Raw genomic sequence first — 19,385 nt, forward strand, 5'->3', positions numbered from 1 at the left:
GGAAATCGATATAAGAGTAGGCGATAGTACTGCTGCCCGGGCAAAATTACCCTCATAGCACACTGTATGGCATATGCCCATCTTCATTAGCCCAGCAAAACAGTAGGACGTTAAACCCCATTTCATTTCATTTATCAGTATTGGGCTTACACCTGTATATAAATTCTCAATGACCAGTATAACAAGGGGAGCAACACCAATAACTGAGCACCAATCAATATACAGTTTAATATGTATAAGATAAATAACAGAGCAAGACAAACTAACCTTCATATCTCTATATTCATCTTCAAACATGTCTAAAAATATTTCTTCACTCTAAAATAAAATAACAAATAAATCATTATCTGTTTTCAGTTCAAAATCGGTGATAAAACATTTTATCAAAATGTTGTATTCCTTTGAGGAATGGTCATTTGAAAAATCACATTTGGAAAGAAAGATAGGTTGCTATTCAACGAAACATACGCCCACAGCAGCTAAATCGTCCGGGCAGTCAACAAGAGTTGTCGCATATTTTTACTTTTTTCGGTAATGAAACATTTATAATACACTAAAATCTGATTAAGAGCAACAACTCAGAAAACCATTAGAATTTGTTTGGTTTTTATAAAGTTCTGCCCCATGCTAATATTTTGTATACAAAACTTTTAATACTGTATCATGGATTTAGCTGTTCCAAGTCATAAAAATTCATTGAAAATCAATATACTTGTTCGTCTCAATATCTTAAACTCTGTGTATCAATCTGAAGTCAATCGGATATTAACTTTGGCCTCTAGAGCGTCCACAAGATTTTTCAAAGTGATCAAGGGCCATAACTTTGGCAGTTATTATCAGAAATCTTTGAAGATCAATAGGATTCTTCGCCTCGTGACCTCAAACACTGTTTATAAATTTAAAGTCAATCAGATATTAACTTTCGCCTCTAGAGCATCCACAAGGTTTTTTGAAGTGATCAAGGGCCATAACTCTGGCAGTAATTATCGAAAATCACTGAAAATGAATAGACTTCTTCGTCTCATGACCTTAAACACTGTGTATAAATTTAAAGTCAATCGGATATTAACTTTCGACTCTAGTGCGTCCTCAAGATTTTTTGAGTGATCAAGGGCCATAACTCTGGCAGTAATTATCGGAAATCGCTGAAAATCAATAGGCTTCTTCGTCTCATGGCCTTAAACACTGTATATAAATTTAAAGTCAATCGGATATTAACTTTAGCCTCTAGAGCGTCCACAAGCAATTGTGGACCCCGGTCTGCCGGACGGACGGACGGGGGGGGGGACGACAATATACGACCACATTTCAATGTGGGCGTATAAAAAGGAAGGTAAGGATTTAAAAGTACTGAAGGACAAAGAGAGAGAGAGAGAAATGGGGTTTAACGTCCACTTCGACACAAACTAGATCATTTCGGGACTAATATATGGTTTAATTTTATTTCAATAATTTGTCAGCTTGTACGGGTCTTTGGCAGTGGGAGGAAACCAAAGGACCCGGAGAAAACCCATGAGGTGACCCTACTCCTTGCCATGTAAAACTGGGGTTCTTGGTTAGCACCGAAAACCGATGAGGTTCAACAGCCGGGGAAATCAAAACCACCCCACTTGAGTCAATGACAGACCCTGTGATTTAAAGCGCATGTGTTAACCCATTCGGCCACACAACCTCTCTAGAATTAGAAAGAAAGAAGTTCCTACATCATGTTACTGTCTGTAGGGCTAACTATTACTCAATAAATGATTATATCCAAGACAATAAAACAGTATGATTTAATTCTTGGCATTAAAAATTAAAAAATAACATGAACCCAGTCTTCTGTTTGAAGTATGAGAATGGATAAAAATACATTTAAATTAAAATCATACATAAATATCTTTTAAAAAATCAGAAAGTCTATATAATCCAACAACTAGTAATACCTTGTAAAAATTTCTAAGTCGTTGTGTACTGCATTCCTTGGCATTTTCTAGACTGGCTAGATGTCGATCTTGTAGGTAGGATTTGCCATCTTTATAGACTAGTTGTTTGAATAGTTTGATACTAACTTCTAATGTGGCTAATCTTACTTTAGTACCTGTAATTAAAATAAAAATAGCATCAAGTACAAATTCACTACATTTGTCTCTTTTAATATTTATCTTCGCTATAAAAATTCAGACAAACAAAAAAGTTCTTAAAGAAGCATTAGAACTTTGAACAAATAATTCTAGACTCACATAATTTTCAGAAATCCAAGATCAAAGCTGAACTTTTGAAACTACAATTGGCCAAAATGTGTACGACTTGGAATCAGCTATGAATTGACAAAGAAAAGAAAATGAAGTTGAATGGCCTATGCTATACAGTATGTTATGATGGAAATTTTGCCGGACAGCTGCGAGACTGCCCACTCTTATATCAAATACCAACGGCCAAGGTTTTTTTTAAGTGCACATCATTGTGTATACAGGACCTCGGTACCACTATACACTGCCCCTTGCTAGGCCCTGTCCTGCATCACTGACAAGGGGGAACCAAGCCAGAAAATCTGGATGAACTCTAGAGGCCGACAAGTGGATCGAACAAGGGACATCCAGGTCAGCCAGCCAATGTCATACTCACTGAAAAAACGCGGCTCCCTATGAATTGACAGATCAGTTACAAATTTTAAATGTAATCTAGTTTGAACACACCTATTATTACTGAACAGTAAAAATGTGGCAAATCAAAAATCATATCAAGTTCGAATGCTTTGACCTAAGGTTGTATAATAATGAAACTTACTGGATTGCGCAGCTATTGTAATAATTCGTAGTAATCGTTCTACTAGAGCAATATTATAGTATGTTTTATCCTACAATATAAAATAAAATACAGTTATCTTCTACAAGAAATAAAGCAACAATTTTATTCTGATAAAATAACATCAAATTATCAAGCCATAATGGTTTAAAGTTTTACAATAAAATCTTTTTTTATTACTACAATACAATGTCCACTAGTTCAAATCAGCCGAGAGCATTCACATATATATATTAAAAGTAAAAAAAGTGTACTATTTTGATGTCATTACTGTAATTAACCAGAACCAAGAATAAAACAAGTCAATAGTGATGGGGATGTCCCCTGTACCAAATCCCAAAATAAATATTTGCACATTTCCCTTTTTTTTTATAAAGCATTGAGCAATCAAATGGCATGTCACTCTACTTAACCTAAGCAGAAAATGTCTATTATGGAACTTAGTCAAGGTACTGAGGTAAGGCCATTTAAAAAAAAACCTTTCGGTTCTTTGATAATCCTGCGTTGCTTAAAAAGAGCAGCATGACCCGGTTTTATTTTCAGTCTATTCAATCACTGCACGTAAATATTTCACCTGTGGTCACCACAGCAGGTAAATTTGAATAAGTCAAAAAATATTCTGTAGGCTCATTCATCAAGTATGCAACTCTGAAAAGTTCTACTTATAACGTAAATGATACTGGATAACCAAACATTCTTATAAACAACGTGAGAAAAGTTCAGTGCCTGGAAACGTTAATAAGAAGTCATTTAGCCCAGTAGTGATCCTTTGACAACATAAAAACACAAAAATAAAAACCTTGCTCTCACTTCAGTTTTTTTAAAACAGATGGTCTGAGAACAAGAATATATTTTTTGTATGGCCATATTCACCTCTCACACATACAATTAGAATAGCTTTATTTGAATAATCTTTGGACCAAGAAGCTAATTTACCAAATGTATGGACTATTTATGAATATACTAACATTTGATTTGTCTGTTGGCATCATAACTTTATCTAAAACATCTTGAGAAACACCTGGTAAAAAAAACAACATATCTATCATCAATAAATAATGGCTAAATTATTTTCATCAGATTGAGTACAAAATATTTTTAAGACTGTGATGAATTAACTTCCTACAAAGGGTGCAGGAAACCCTGGAACACTGCAGGTCAGTTTGGATCTCAGTGATAATGAGGAGCGAGAAGGAAGCAATCCCTCGAAAATAATCCCAATATAAAATCCCCTAGCAACACACTGACAAGACTGTGTATAAGGACAGTCTTTTTCAAAAAAATGTGATATCTAATATACACATTTCATAAATCACAGAAATAATCCAACTATAGGGATTATTAATCCTCCAATCTAGAGTGCATACGATATATCCTGTTGTTGATATAAGTCAAGATTGTAAGATTATTTTTTACCAGTTCTTAAAGGGTTGCCGCCCGAAACAGGACCTGGAATAAATACTTATAGACTTTTTACAGGATCTTGTCAGTGTGCTGCTAGGGTATTTTATTATTGGATCATCGAGTTTACTTAGATAGAGATAACCAGATATGACTTGTCACCACTAATATCTTATCAACAGTTATTGAAATTCAATAGGCTTCTTTATCTCATTGTCACCACTAATATCTTATCAACAGTTATTGAAATTCAATAGGCTTCTTTATCTCATTGTCACCACTAATATCTTATCAACAGTTATTGAAATTCAATAGGCTTCTTTATCTCATTGTCACCACTAATATCTTATCAACAGTTATTGAAATTCAATAGGCTTCTTTATCTCATTTATGAATAATTGTTTTAAAAGTATTAAATTGTAGTGTCCACATGAAAATGTTGATAACAAAACAATATAAAACCAGCTATGCTATATTTGCATACAACCATGCATGTATTTAAATAGGGAATTTCTCAATGTTTTGTGGGGGTTGGATGGCCGGATGGTTAGCATGTGCGCGCTGTATCATAAAGCCTGTCGACAGCAGCCATTTTACTTTCCCAATTTATTTAGATTTCAATATAAACATATACTTACCTTCACTTTGTGTTATAGCATATAGTAGACAAAGAGCAAACAGGGCTGCATAGTCATTTTCACTACATTCTAAATTATTAAATATTGCTTCAAGATAAGGCCTACAAATAGAACAGTGTACTTTCTGTATTCACCCTCAACAGATTTCATCATAAATATTTGGCAAACATTTTTTGGTCTAAATTAGTTCAATAATCTAAAAGGGGCATTAGGTAAGATTTAAATAAAGAGATGACAGTACTTGTTATAATAGTTAAAATATAGATAATGAAAAGGGAATATGTTGAAAATTTCAGTCAAATTACTTCACTCTGAGCCTAGATATTAACAATAACACTGTGGCCTTGATTGTCATTGCTACTGTTTTCACCATAATAAACTGTCTAGATTTTCCTTTTTCATCAACCGCAAAACGTATTCATATTAACTAAATATCAAAGCCACCCGATGGCATCAAGAGTTGATTATGGTCTTGGTAAGTTAATTAATGTCTAATTAATAATTTATATAACATTTAAGGCCTAAAAAAAGAACTACAATAGGCAGATTTAGCACTTGCATAATGTCTATTGAATAGATTTGCAAAAAAAAAAAAAAAAAAATATGTGGCATATTTACCTATTTTCCAACGAAAATCTGGGCGGGGGATCAACGGGTTCAGGTATGTAGGTCATTCGATGTGAAAGTTTTTCTTCGTCTGTTGAGTTCTGGTTTGGACTAGATATATCATCATTATCCGCAGATGCTGCTTCACTAATAGGACTTGTTACTTCTTCTGTAAATAAAATCGAGATATAAATAAAACCAGTTAAACATCATGCTAATATTTTACATAGGTCAACCTTGATTTTATTTACTTTGCCTAGATGTGAAATACATCTTGGTTAGCGAGAGAGAGAGAGAAAAAGAAAGCGAGAGAGAGAGAGAGAGAGAGAGAGAGTTTAATGTTCACTGGACACAAGCTAGGTCATTTCGGGACTAACACATGGTTCAATTTTATTTCAATAATTCACTTGCACGTAGGGGTCTTTAGCAGTGGGAGGACACCGAAGGACCCAGAGAAAACCTATGAGGTTGGACAGGCGACCCTACTCCTTGCCATGTACAACATGTTCTTGGTTAGCAGTATTTTAGCCTGTTCTTCTTCTAATTCTATCAGACAATAATTCTTTTTTACGACAACTGAATGACAAGAAAACCCATCTAATTTTTCTGTCTAAATGATATTATCACTTATACTAAACTGTTGCGAAACAATTTGTCTACTATATACCCTTTTATCAACGACTGTCTGTGGTACAAATGTATGTACATTTTAAACTATGGTACCTGTTTGATCTTGTCTACCAAGGACAGTCTGTGGTACAAATGTATGTACATTTTAAACTATGGTACCTGTTTGATCTTGTCTACCAATGACAGTCTGTGATATAAATGTATGTATATATATGATATAATAAAGGTAAGCTATGGTACCTGTTTGATCTTGTGATGTAGCACTTTCTTGTCTTTCTACAAAAAATTGTGAATTGCCTTCTGCAGCTGGTGGTGGTGTTTTTATTTGGTTCTCTGTATAAGTACGGTGTGTATTAGCCAATGTCTTCTCTAATGACTCTGCTGGCTCTTTAAATTCTCTCACCTTCTGTACAAGAAATTTTCAATCAATATTTCTATATTTACTAGTAGATACAACTTTAATTTTACTTACATAGATAAATATGCTACAGTACTATCGAGCAATCATGTAGAGAAATCCATTTATTTACCGGTATTTACAACTTTCATTTTACATAGATAAATATATATTTACCGGTATTTACAACTTTAATTTTACTTACATAGATAAATATGTTACAGTACTACGGAGCATTCATGTAGAGAAATCCATTTATTAAGAAGACAAAATCAATAAAATTTATAATAAGTTTAATTCCAAAATGGGAACACGAAAAAATCAAAAATATCCCCTTGAAGAATTAGGCTAGCTATTCTCCTCATAAACCAGGAATAAGAACCTACCAATTTTGGAGAATCGGTACTACTAGTACCGGTAGCTATATCAGTTTCCGATGATAATTCTATTTCACCTTGAAATATAACTTCTGCTAATGGCTGTACTAGTGATGGATATTGTATTATCAACCATACCTATATAATTAAATTAGATGTAATTATTACATTAACACACAAAGGCAAAAAAGTTTTGTTAGTCAAGACATTTTTGATTGGGGTTTAACATTAGGTAGAACTGTCAATATTAATAAAGGGACATAACTCTTGCTTTCATTCCATCAGACCTACTAATGTACAGACAAAATATTCAACTGTAAACATCATGAACTAACATTCTAAAGAACTTTTTTCTTTTATCTTATGTAAGTTCCAGTGGCACTATATTGTCATTTATTCATTTATAATAATCATTGGAGTTTTTTACATTTGTTTCCCTTATGTACAACTGCTGATACTTTGATAACTTCTATTTCCTTAAATTGGCTCTTTGATACAAATAACACAAAATAAGAACACCTGCTTGATATTATCCATATTTAATTCATGTACTAACTACAAGTTTGTGTCAATAACATTACTTTGGTATATTCAAAAATACTGAAAGTGAAATGTGCTAGGAAACTAATCTTAGATGTGTGATACGTTTTCAAAAAAAATATCAAGTTTTTTGTACGAGGTCGGGACGAGCTTCTTGACTAGCAATCCCTTGAGTCTGGACAAATTTGTCTACAACTCATCAATCGCGTACACAGTGAAAATTTCCCCTATACATTTGTTTTTTTTTGTTTCCCAGAGAGTAATTGAATTTGAAGGTTATTGTTGCATTTTGATTATCTCTTGGTACAGTTTACCAACTTATCGCATAGTCACATTTATCAGGTCACTCCACAAAAACTTGAAGGTAAGCACTCTGAACGAGTTATGGAACCTTAACCAATTAAATATAGCTTAAAAACATGAGCTGAAACTTCAAACAAGGTAAAATATCGGCTGTTTCACCACATTTTGGTGTTTGATTTTCAATCATTATCTAATAGAAATTGTTTTCCTAGATATGTATAGCTAGATACTGGTTAAATTAACACCAAACTTTTGTGGTGTTTTAAAAGTGAAGACATTTTAAATACAAGTACTAACCTGAGATAGTAGAAATAATGACACTACTGAACTCACATGTTTCCTCTCACCCTGTAAACAACAAACAAAAACTTGTAGAATTTTATAAACTACGCATCTGAAACATATCACATCTTAGTACTGAATCTCAAGTTGTTTTCCTCTTTCGCAAAAGACCACATTTCTGAAATAGTTGGTAACTGCAAGTAAGTTCAGTCAGGTAGGAAATGAAATGTTCTGCTCTGACTGCGCTAATGAAAATGGGCATACACTATATAGTGCGCTATGAGGGAAATTTCGCCTGGAAAGAAGCGCTACGGCTACGGGCCTATTCTTACACTGAATTTCAACTGCCAAGGGTTCTTTTACGTGCATGTCAATGTGTACACAGGACTCAAATTTTTGTCCCATCCGAGAGACTATACATTGTCTCTTGCTAGGCCCTCTGTCCTGCATCACTGACAAGAGGAAAGCATGCTGGAAAATGCCGACTGACCTTATCAGCCAACACCTGCATCGAACACTGGACCTCTCAGGTTTGCGAGCCAATGGCTTATTCACTAAGCCACCATGGCTCCCTCTGGCTATAAATGATACTCTATATGGGTGTGATATACGGTAAAAATACAATTTGTTTTTGACATGGCTCACTTGTAATCATTATGAGGGATGGCATACAGCAATTATGATCAAGCTAAATACATCGCCTATTTCTAAACATAATTATAAACAGTTTACCCGTGCTTCTGCAGCTGAGAGTCTTTTTCTCTTCGTCAATGAGTAAACATAAAGTGGTATTAACAAACGATTTAATAAATGATCTGTTATAACTTCATTTAAAGCATCGATATTAATATTTAATATATCATTAAGATAATGTAGATGATCTAGATGTTCGGCTACTAGAGCTGATAAACGATCTCGACTTCTATGACTGAAAATAAAAACAAAATATATTCAATCTGTGCTAAATAAAGAAAATAGAAATGAACATCTTAAATCTGTCAATTAGATGTTTATAAAATGGTCTTTTCTTCCCCAAGAAATTCAAATTAATGAAATTAAAATCATTCCTCATTATGTTCCATAATAACAAATGAAATTTAAAATCCCAGATTTAACCACAGTACTAGTTTACTATGAACTTCATATGTATTTTGGGATTTAGTGGTTTTCAATGCTAGGATTTTCAACAATTAGGTGAATACATGTGTATAATTTCTTGTGTTATTAAGAGTGACAATGCCTCTTTAATACCATCATAAAACAAATAGTGTCTAAGTAAAATAAATGACTTCTTTAAGTGGCATGGTAGTAATTGAAAAGTAAAACACTAAAAACTATTTATGGAATAACAATTGCTATAAAGATACACTAGTAATTGAACAGTAACACACTAAAAACTATTTATGGAATAACAATTACTACACACATACACTATTAATTGTTATTCTATAAATAGTTTTTAGTGTGTATAAAGCAGTAGTAGTATACTTACTCCGAGTCATGTCTTACACAGAGATCAACAGTTAATATATGATTACCAATAAACCATACTAAGTTAGAGAAATATGGTGCTGCAGTACGATCTCTTATATATCTTAACATTGCTTTATCATCAACTGAAATTAGTTACAGCAAGGTATTGTTAGAAAAATATACAATCATATAAAACCAACCCAATGAAAGTTATTATTTCTTTATCTAATTACTAAATAAATCTAAGTATAGTATAGTATAATTTGTTGAGTTGGGGCGCAGAACTAAGGATCCCAAAATGTTGTTGGATCTCAGAAAATTCAGTTGCAATATAAAACAAACTCAATCCAAACAAATATCAGCTATCTTTTTATAAATATAACAATTTTGTATCTTCACTAATCATGACGTGTTCAGAAAACTTGAGATAATGAATAAATTAACAAAGTTCCAAGGATCACGGCACACCACAACCTGTGTAAGTATTTCAGCTACATGAACTAAAAAGCCATACAAAGTAAATATAAAATATATGGCTTATTAAAAAAACCAATACATATGATGACTGACACCCACACAAAAAGCATATAACAGACATTGTGTTATTTTCTTGCACCTAGTCTTTGTCTACCACTGGTAACAATACAAGATGAAATGTATTTTATCAGAATGCTATACTAGTAAATGTAAATATTATTTGTCCTTCAGAATGTGATAACAGTAAATGTAATAACTTTTCATTTAATCATCCCAAATTTTCACAGATTACCATTTGAGAGAGAGAGAGAGAGAGAGAGAGAGAGAGAGAGAGAGAGAGAGATGAGGTTTAACCTCGACACAAACTAGGTCATTTTGGGACTAACAGATAGTTCAATTTCATTTCAATAATCCGCTTAGTGGACTGGAATTACTATCATTTATTATTGCGGATTATTCATATATATATTGGTCGACCCATTTTGTGTAAAATAGTACATATTGTTATCAGTAAAATGTTAAGTATACAGGTCCAACATGAAATAATAATACACTATTACCGGGACAAAATGAACATGCCTGTTCTTTAGAAGTGTTTCAATAGAGAGAAAGAGAAGAGAGAGAGAGAGGGGGTTTAACATCCACTCGACACAAACCAGGTTATTTTGGGACAAACATATGGTTCAATTTTATTTGCTTGTGCATAGGAGTCTTTAGTAGTGAGAAGAAACTGGAGGACCCGGAGTTTAACCCACGAGGTTGAACAGGTGACCCTACTCCTTGCCAGGTACAACCATACAACTAGGGAATTAAAAAAATGCCAGCTGACTCAATGACAGACCTTATGATACAACACGCTAACCATTCGAAGCCCCCCTCCCATTTGAAAGGTTGAGATAAAACTGAAGAAAACAGATTGCAGCCAAATGGAATTGACCTCCTACTTTCACCCTGTTTTACATTAATACTGAAATGACCCATGAGTAAACACTACTGTGAATGGTAGTGTAGCAGATGTCAACTGCTATATGTTGTACAGAAATAAAAAGAGGCAAAGTCTATTAGTCTATTACAGGATCCAATAAACAGTTATTAATGACTTGAAATTAGAAAGTGGTCTATGACAATGTAGATACTTCCTGGCTGTAGATAATAAATATTTCAGCTAAGGACTCTTTCCAAAGGCAGTCTTTGGAAAAGTCAAAACTAAAATTGTCAAGATGTATATGGTTGTGAATACATAAACTAGTAACACACAGCAGTTTGTAGGCTAGATTATGTAATGGCCCTATTGTTAATGGATACATATCAAATACAATTCAGAAGATCTCAACGTCAAACGTATATAACGATAATGGTGTGAAATCAATAAAAAGTAATGTAAACTTCAAATGGACATAACTTTAACTACTAAGCATTATTTTCTTCAACTGGAAAACCAATATTACATAGGTAAATGCGGATCTAGTCAATTGGTTTTAGTAACAAAAATCTAAACTACTGCTATGTCATCAACAAAATGTGTATGATCTACTACAACAAATGGTACCGTACAATGATAAATGTCTTCAGATACCGAGATTAGTAAAAATAAATAGCTGACTTTTAGCTTGTCTAAACTCTTAATTAAATGAACTGAGCTAAATGAAAGTCATCCCTCTTGTCAGTATGATATCATGAAAATGTGAGTTAGATTTTTACAAACAGTATTCATTCATGAGAAGAATAACATGCTTGGATAACAGCAATGCTGTGTAATTTACATATATATAATGTCATTAAAAATAATTTAACAAAATAAAAACTTAAAATAAATACTGATAACTTTAAAAGAAAATTCAAAATGATCTATGGTCATTCTGATTTAAATAATCATTCTTGATATTTTGTCAAAGTTTTCATTCAGATAAACATTAAGAGTCTTTAATGAATACATAATATGATTTACTGCCATTCAAATTTAAATAATCAATTCTGATTTATTATCATTCACATACATATCAAAATTGTTAAAAAAAATTAATTCAAAATGGTTTATTGTCATTCAAGTTCAAATAATTAATCTATTTCAGCGAATTGAATTGTGTGCATGCTTATAATTTCATTTGTGTACATACTCAAGCTGTTTAATCACATTCTCTAAAATATATTGCACAAATGTAAATTTATAAAATCAAGCATCATAACAGTTTGGTGTATCTATTAATAGATGATGTTTAATATGATATATATATATTGTGATAAAGTTTACTATACATGATCATTTATGCTAGAATAAAAAAGGTAGGATCAACTTATATTATATTTATATATATATATACTTGTACCTGATGAATTTGATTGATTTGAAACACCTGTTAACAAAATGATTACATGTTTAAATAGTCTTCAAAAGACTTTCTTCTATTTGAAACATTTTTTACGGCTGTTATAGCCAATAAAACATATTGAAATAACACGTTATAGCCAATAAAACATATTGAAATAACAAACATATTCAATAACAAACTACTGGTAAAGTATTTAAAGTTGAAGCAGTTTCAAGAATTTATTTACTGTATTTGTCTTTTAATCATTTATTAAACTTAAAATGTGTAAGATTATCTAGGCCTATGTTTATTTGTATGGTGCCTTTTTGTTAAAGCAACGCATCAAATTTTGCAAAATATTCAAAAATAAGTCATCACCATAAATGTATTTAGTGTTTGAAATCCTTTAGAGTCTAAATAAGGTGTCATGCTTTACAAATAATAATCCTTGGTGTGCTTGGACATTAAAATCCCTTGAATATGAAATAAAAATTAAAATTAAAAATGTCTGATCTGATTGATAATTCTAATTTTACAACAACATTCATGACAACACCCAAAAGAATAATAATTTATAGATTAAATAGATTCATGCATATCATAAATCAAATTAAATAATTATTATTGACCTACCTTTGTACACATTTAATGTTATTGTTCGTACAGCTATTCTCACCATACTCTCAGAGTGGTTGAAAAATTTAATTGCTTCTGTATACAATGCAAAATCATTAGTGTGCTTAAAAAAAACAACAGACAGAACAATTATTATGTTAAACATACATTATGCGAGTGCTAAATCTGCCGATTGCAGGTCTTTCTTTAGGCCTGAAATGTTATCTAAATTATTAATTAGACATTAATTAACTTATCCAGGCCACAATCAACTCTCGATGGCATCAGATTTCTCTGATACTAAATAGATTAGAACAGTTCAGCCATATTTTGATTTAAGCTAAAAATGGAGGAGCGAGACTTAGCTTTGAACAACCAGTAAGGTGGTTGAAATTATTGCACACGTATTGTCAAACCTTCAAAAGCTAATATCTTCGCTCGCAATAGAGTAATTTGAATGAAATTTTCAAATTATTCATTTTACATTATCTATTTTCGAACTATTATAGCAAGAATGGCTACTTCTTTATCTAAATCTTATATAATGTATCTTTAATTACAGATACATGTAAATCATAAACTTGTATCTTGAAATATTCTCAAAAAGAAAAGAATTTGAACTGTTTCATATTCTATATTCTTGGAAAATTTGCTATTAGGGTAATAAAGAGAAAACGTGTATAATTATATCTATGATTTTATATGAAAGTACTATGTATAAATTATTCATTATTAAGAATCTTACCTCATTGTAGAAAAAATGAATAGTATGCCTGTTTAATTTTAATGATAATGTCTTGAGAAATGATATATAATATGCCATAACCTGTAATTAAAAAAACATATAAATCACTATTATAACAGGGGGGGGATGGCTGAATGGTTAGCATGTGCACGCTGTATCATAAGGTCTGTCATTAAGTGAACTGGCATGGTTTTAATTCCCTGGTTGTACGTGACAAAGAGTAGGGTCAGCTGTCCAACCTCATGGGTTTTCTCCAGGCCCTTCGGTTTCCTCCCACTGCTAAAGACCCCTACGTGCAAGCAAATTATTGAAATAATATTGAACCATATGTTAGTCCCGAAATGACCTAGTTTTTGTCGGGTGGACGTTAAACCCCATTTCTCTCTCTCTATCCATTATAACATGTAAATACAGACCAACATGATATAAAATTGTAAAACACAAGTCTTGTAAATACATTACATGTAATTGCAACAATTCCACACCTAAAATAATTTTGTGTTATCGTGTATTACACTGCATCACCAAGATGGAGACATTGTCAAGCTTGGTCTGAGGTCTTGGGGATAACCCAATACTTGTATTAGATCAGATTGAAGTGAGGCTAAAATGGCAGCAACTCTTGTTTGTTCGACGTTATTTCGATAACTGTATGAGACAAGAGTATGCTCTGCGCCACCACCCTCTGGACAGGCCCCCGATACATGTATGGTACACATCAGATGCAAACATCATATTAAACATTTTACCCCTGTAGTATAAATAATTGAATCAGGCTACCGGTATATACAATCATCAAATTCTTACCTCTTCATCCGAAAAATCAAATTTATGTACAATAATAGAGTTGATGTGGTTATTTGACAATAAATAATCTGAAAAAATAATTACAACAATATATATTTCTGTTCTAAGACCATGAATTAGAATAGTCCTTAAAATCTGTGGAAACAGTAAAACTCTCTTTGAATTAGGTCAAGAAGAAGTGGTGAACTGTTGATCTGGTGTGCATTACTGATGGGGTTAACTCGACACATTATATTTTCATAGTATGTTTCTATTACATTTTAACTCTTGACAGGATTTGACAAACTACCGACTTTTACGTCACGTCATTCATTCAGCAGGCGGCTGTCTTTGAGACAGTTTGCACTTTTTCTGTTTGCTTCTTTGTATTCCGTATTGTTTGTTTTTTCCTCTGTTTTTGTGGTAAATGGAACATATGCCCTAACTTTATAGTCAATATACCTCAATTCTTTTAAACACATAAAATGTTTCTCACCATGACACAGACCATTTAGTTTCTTGGCTTTTTTATACCAATATGGTTACTTGTATACATGTAGGTAAATTATTTACTTCAATATGCTTACACATTCATATTTCATGTGACATATAGCAGATCATGACTCGTACTAGTGTTTTTCTCTGGGTTATATTCCTGATTGTTTAGTTTTTCAATTTTGAGTGAAGTGTGTATCACTACTGACCCAGAACTGTATAGCGCAGTGGACGCTTACTTCTAGCCCCTGGATCTATTACCTTAATCTGATATGTAAGTTTGTTTATGATTTCTGCGTATTGTGTCTTGTCCGTAGATTTGTTTTGTGTAATTATGTGTGGTGCAGTCCCCCTGCACGTACTAATAGTATGTATAGCAAGGTGTTTAGAAGGTGAATTTATATGGTAAATATGGATTGTCGTCATACAAGTAGAAATTATTAGAAAAAAAACATGGGAATATTTTTTAAAAAACTCACATAAAGATGTTTCATTTCGTATATTTTCAAACAAAATATTCAAAGTTTGAAGCAGCTGCACACAAATGTAACGTCCATACTTCTGTCGAATGTATCGTAGGAAAAAAGACAGCATATTCTTCTCCAGAAAGAAACTGTAATGGTAAATGAAATGAGTATATGTACATGTATCATGGTCTTTCTACCAATATAATCATTCATTTTCCTCCATCTAAAGTACATCTACAGACAAATTCAATTTCAAAACTTTTTCAAAATTTTAAAATAGTACTGATTAATAGTAGTCTATATGTATGATGTTTACAAGTTAAGTCAACTACATAACTATAGTCTACACAAAGTAACGAGTCAATAATAAAGGGTCTAAAAATAAAACGGAAGGCATAATTATTGAAAAGATTAAGTCTTGTGATCTTTCTGGAATCAATTTCAGTACCAAGTAAGTAGCATATTTATTTATAAAATCAAAGTTTAAATGTTTACTTAAAATCAAATCAGTAGCATAAATATTTATTTGCAAAATCAAATCTTAAATGTTTACTTAATCAAATTTGTCAAAATCATGGAAAATTTTCACGATATGAATAACAACAGTTTTCATGTACCAGTACCCAATTAAAATATTTGTCGATGAGTTTACTTCAAACAGGACTGACACACCTGGGTAAGCTAAAACCAAACAGTATACTATTTTGTGAAGTCATTTCACTATATACCGGTAAATCTACCACATAATCAATTAGAAATAACAGTCAATAGTTCCTATGTAAAGTAATTCATGACAATACCTTGTCTAATATGATCCTGTCAAATGTGATATACTTACTCAAATACACTGCTATCATTTTGATCACCCCATATGAGTATTTCTGAAATTGATCTCAATGTTTCAACTAACAAACTACGATTCTGTTCTGTTACTGTTTGATTTTTACCCAACATACCATATAAAAACCTGAAAAAAAAACAAGTAACAAAAATAAATCATTTATAACTAATTTGAACCTAGTCAGTCTCTTGGACGTTAACTGTTGGACTTGGCCGATATATTTTCTATCGCTGCAAATGTCTACCCACAGTTACTCGTGCTAGATGACAAAAATTTGACTCAACCAACTATTTGATTGCCTAATCCCTCTCATCAACCAGAACGAGGGTTATTTAACAACTCTTCCTGATCCTAGCTTAGTGAACACATTGAAAAACGAAATTTTGAATTATAAAAAACAAAAAGAAATATGATATACATGTACAATGTATTTTAATCAGATTGGCCATTCTCATATATTTCAGTTGATGCACAAACATGGATTGTAAATTTTCAATTTCTTCACAATGTTGTGTGTTACCGGTATAGTTCTTTCTTTTGTCCCCATTATTGGTTTCTAAATTCTAATTGTTTATTTTTAGAAACCTTGATCCATTAAAGCAGCCATTGATATTTTATAGACACAGAACCCTATAAAATTAACAATTTGCTTATACCCCAAAAAACATCCACGTTAAAATGTGGTAATATATTGTTTTCTTATTCTATTTAATGGTCATTCTTTTAACCCAGTGAACATTACGTATGAATTTGGAAAAATAATCAACAACTGATCCACGTTAAAATGTGGTCATATATTGTTTTCTTATTCTATCCATCAGTCTTTCTTTTAACCCAGTGAACATTACGTATGAATTTGGAAAAATAATCAACAACTGATTGATAATTTGATGACAATGAAATCGGATGATAAGCATTTTGTATAGTGTTCACAAGCAACTGTGGATGAAGGTCTCAAAGGCTCAATAGCCTACCACTCTTGTTGTAACTGAATAATATGTCCCAATCTTTATTCTGGTCAACAAATTGTACTATTTTACAATATTCCAATTAATTGATGATACAAATTTCATCTTAACACACCTAATTTAAAAAATAGGAAAAATTCAACTAAATGATTTGAAAAGCCTGACGTAAAGCTTTTCAAATGTGACTTGGATTTAAAAATATTTTTGAACCCTCTGGACAAGTAAAATAGGATTTAATGGATAATTTACACAACAGGTAAGACACTAACACATCTAGTACTTAGAATAAGGCTATTTTTTATTTTCTGGAGCTGTCATAGTACTCATAGATAACAAACCTTAATCTCTCAACCCTCCGTGTTTAGAGATAAGACATGAGGCCATTACCTTCAATGTAGTACATGCGGGTGCAATCCGCACCCGGCATTTGTAAACAAAATTGACAATATTTTTAATAAAAACAACGATTGATTATTGTTATTTATAATATTTCTGCCAGACCCAACTACAATTAAGCATATAATCCTACCTGAAACGGGTATAAATTGTCGTTTTTAAAATCGAGGCGTTAAGCCGTTACTAAGACTGCCATCTTTTTAAACGATACGCTGTCATCATGAAGGCGGGACTAAATATAAGGCTTTTACAGCCAATCAATAGGGCAATCTAAAGCTCTGTAACTTTGAATGGATTTCGATGGGGGTTAAAGTCAGACAAAAACAATGCTTCATTAATTTAAACGCGAATATTTGGAGTTAGGCGACAGTTGTGCCACTACATTGGCCTCTGTAAATTTAATTAATCATAATAGCATAAACTTATCTTATTTTAAAGATGTTACATGCATTAATAAAGAAATTGAGTTTGCCACTTGGAACTAAAGGCATCCAATCGTAGCTAAAAACAAACACATCAGTATATCTCAACGTTTTTAGCTATGTTATTATTAACATTAACCAGAATAACTTAGCATGTCTGTGGTGAAACATAACAAAATATCATCTTTTCATCATGACAAATTCTAGACTTTTTCTCTCAATAGTTCTGTTTCGCATCTTCAAGATCTTGTTCCATGTTTTAGCAACAAAGGTCCATGGCAACACACATTCCTTTTATTTGAGAAATAAAAGTTATCAACCAGAAAACATGGTCTTTGACATCATCTTCAAGACTACATGACATGTAAATTCTTATATCATTAGACCTAGATAGCACAGGCATAGGGTTCATCGGAGTTCATCCACAATCGTCAATCAGTGTCAAATGACGATGTAGGCCTACCGTACACTCATGAAATGAAAGCTAGCGAACAGATTAAATATGCGTTTGCAATTTAGTGATGAATTTACTGGTTAACGTGAGAAGATGATGTTTAAAAAAAAAATGTTATCCACATGCATAAGCCTATATGTTGAATAACAAAAAAAAACTCGGTCAAATAAAAACTCACTTTAAATGTTCTAAAGAATGGGGGTTCTTGGGTTTCCATATTGCTCCCGAAATCCAGTTCTTCTGTCGGGTGAACATTTTGACACTTATTCTACTTATGTCGTCTTATAAATTCTTCAGACGATCACAGTGTTCTTATTATTATCATTCTTTTATATTTAACAACTTGTTGATAATTTAATTCGCCATTTTTCTCAGGTGATCAACAAAAAGTTACGCCCCTTCCTCTAGCTCTCCATTAAGAGTTCCGTCCCTTAGACCACGACCCAAACTATAGTGCTGTACATCGGTGCAGATGATGTCCACTGATCAGAAGTGAATATTTGCTAGGCCTCTTCAATCACTGATATTAAGGATGCTATCGATCCGACTTAATGAGCCACAAATATATATATTTTTTTTCATCCGACAAATTAAATTCAAAAACATTTTTTTTATGTAGACCTATTAGAAAAATAAATAAAGACGTTTGAAGTATTTGTAGGTAAAAATTATTTTCTATTTTATATTTAGAGTAAAAATGAGTAAAAAGGCACAATTCTGTCCGAATCAGTAACGTCTTGACAGTTGGAATTCGATATAAGAGTAGGCCGTAGTGCCGCTGTCCGGGCAAAATTTCCCTCATAGCACACTGTATGGCGTATGCCCGTCTTCATTAGCCCAGTTTGGAGCAGAACAGAAGGACGTTAAACCCCATTTCATTTCATTTCATTTGTACTGCGGATCCATTCGCCTGATTAATTTAGATCTATGTGATTTTAGAGTAAAGCCTTTAAAAAAAAGAAAAAGTGCAAACTCG

The 19,385-nt window shown here is 32.4% G+C and overlaps 1 protein-coding gene across 4 annotated transcripts in view; it reads right to left on the reverse strand.

The window, feature by feature from the left end:
• Positions 1-18,792, reverse strand: part of LOC126810536 (protein CLEC16A) — a 54,537-nt gene extending 35,745 nt beyond the window's left edge. The window contains exons 1-18 of one of the 4 annotated variants that reach the window (XM_050535652.2): positions 18,588-18,792; positions 16,167-16,295; positions 15,341-15,474; positions 14,388-14,455; positions 13,581-13,661; positions 12,854-12,959; positions 12,239-12,265; positions 9,454-9,577; positions 8,694-8,889; positions 7,977-8,027; positions 6,846-6,974; positions 6,303-6,465; positions 5,445-5,601; positions 4,827-4,927; positions 3,756-3,808; positions 2,770-2,839; positions 1,926-2,080; positions 268-318 (exon numbers count right to left, since the gene is read on the reverse strand). In XM_050535652.2, coding sequence (XP_050391609.1) covers positions 268-318; positions 1,926-2,080; positions 2,770-2,839; positions 3,756-3,808; positions 4,827-4,927; positions 5,445-5,601; positions 6,303-6,465; positions 6,846-6,974; positions 7,977-8,027; positions 8,694-8,889; positions 9,454-9,577; positions 12,239-12,265; positions 12,854-12,959; positions 13,581-13,661; positions 14,388-14,455; positions 15,341-15,474; positions 16,167-16,295; positions 18,588-18,664 — 1,872 coding nt within the window. In that variant the 5' untranslated portion in view covers positions 18,665-18,792. Of the gene's footprint in view, positions 1-267; positions 319-1,925; positions 2,081-2,769; positions 2,840-3,755; positions 3,809-4,826; positions 4,928-5,444; positions 5,602-6,155; positions 6,164-6,302; positions 6,469-6,845; positions 6,975-7,976; positions 8,028-8,693; positions 8,890-9,453; positions 9,578-12,238; positions 12,266-12,853; positions 12,960-13,580; positions 13,662-14,387; positions 14,456-15,340; positions 15,475-16,166; positions 16,296-18,587 lie in introns of those variants that run through there. The other 3 variants (XM_050535651.2, XM_050535653.2, XM_050535655.2) reach the window with 3 other exon arrangements.
• Positions 18,793-19,385: the final 593 nt, after the last annotated feature.

Source organism: Patella vulgata, chromosome 2 (assembly GCF_932274485.2).
Source record: "Patella vulgata chromosome 2, xgPatVulg1.2, whole genome shotgun sequence".
In the NCBI taxonomy this organism is placed as follows: domain Eukaryota; kingdom Metazoa; phylum Mollusca; class Gastropoda; family Patellidae; genus Patella; species Patella vulgata.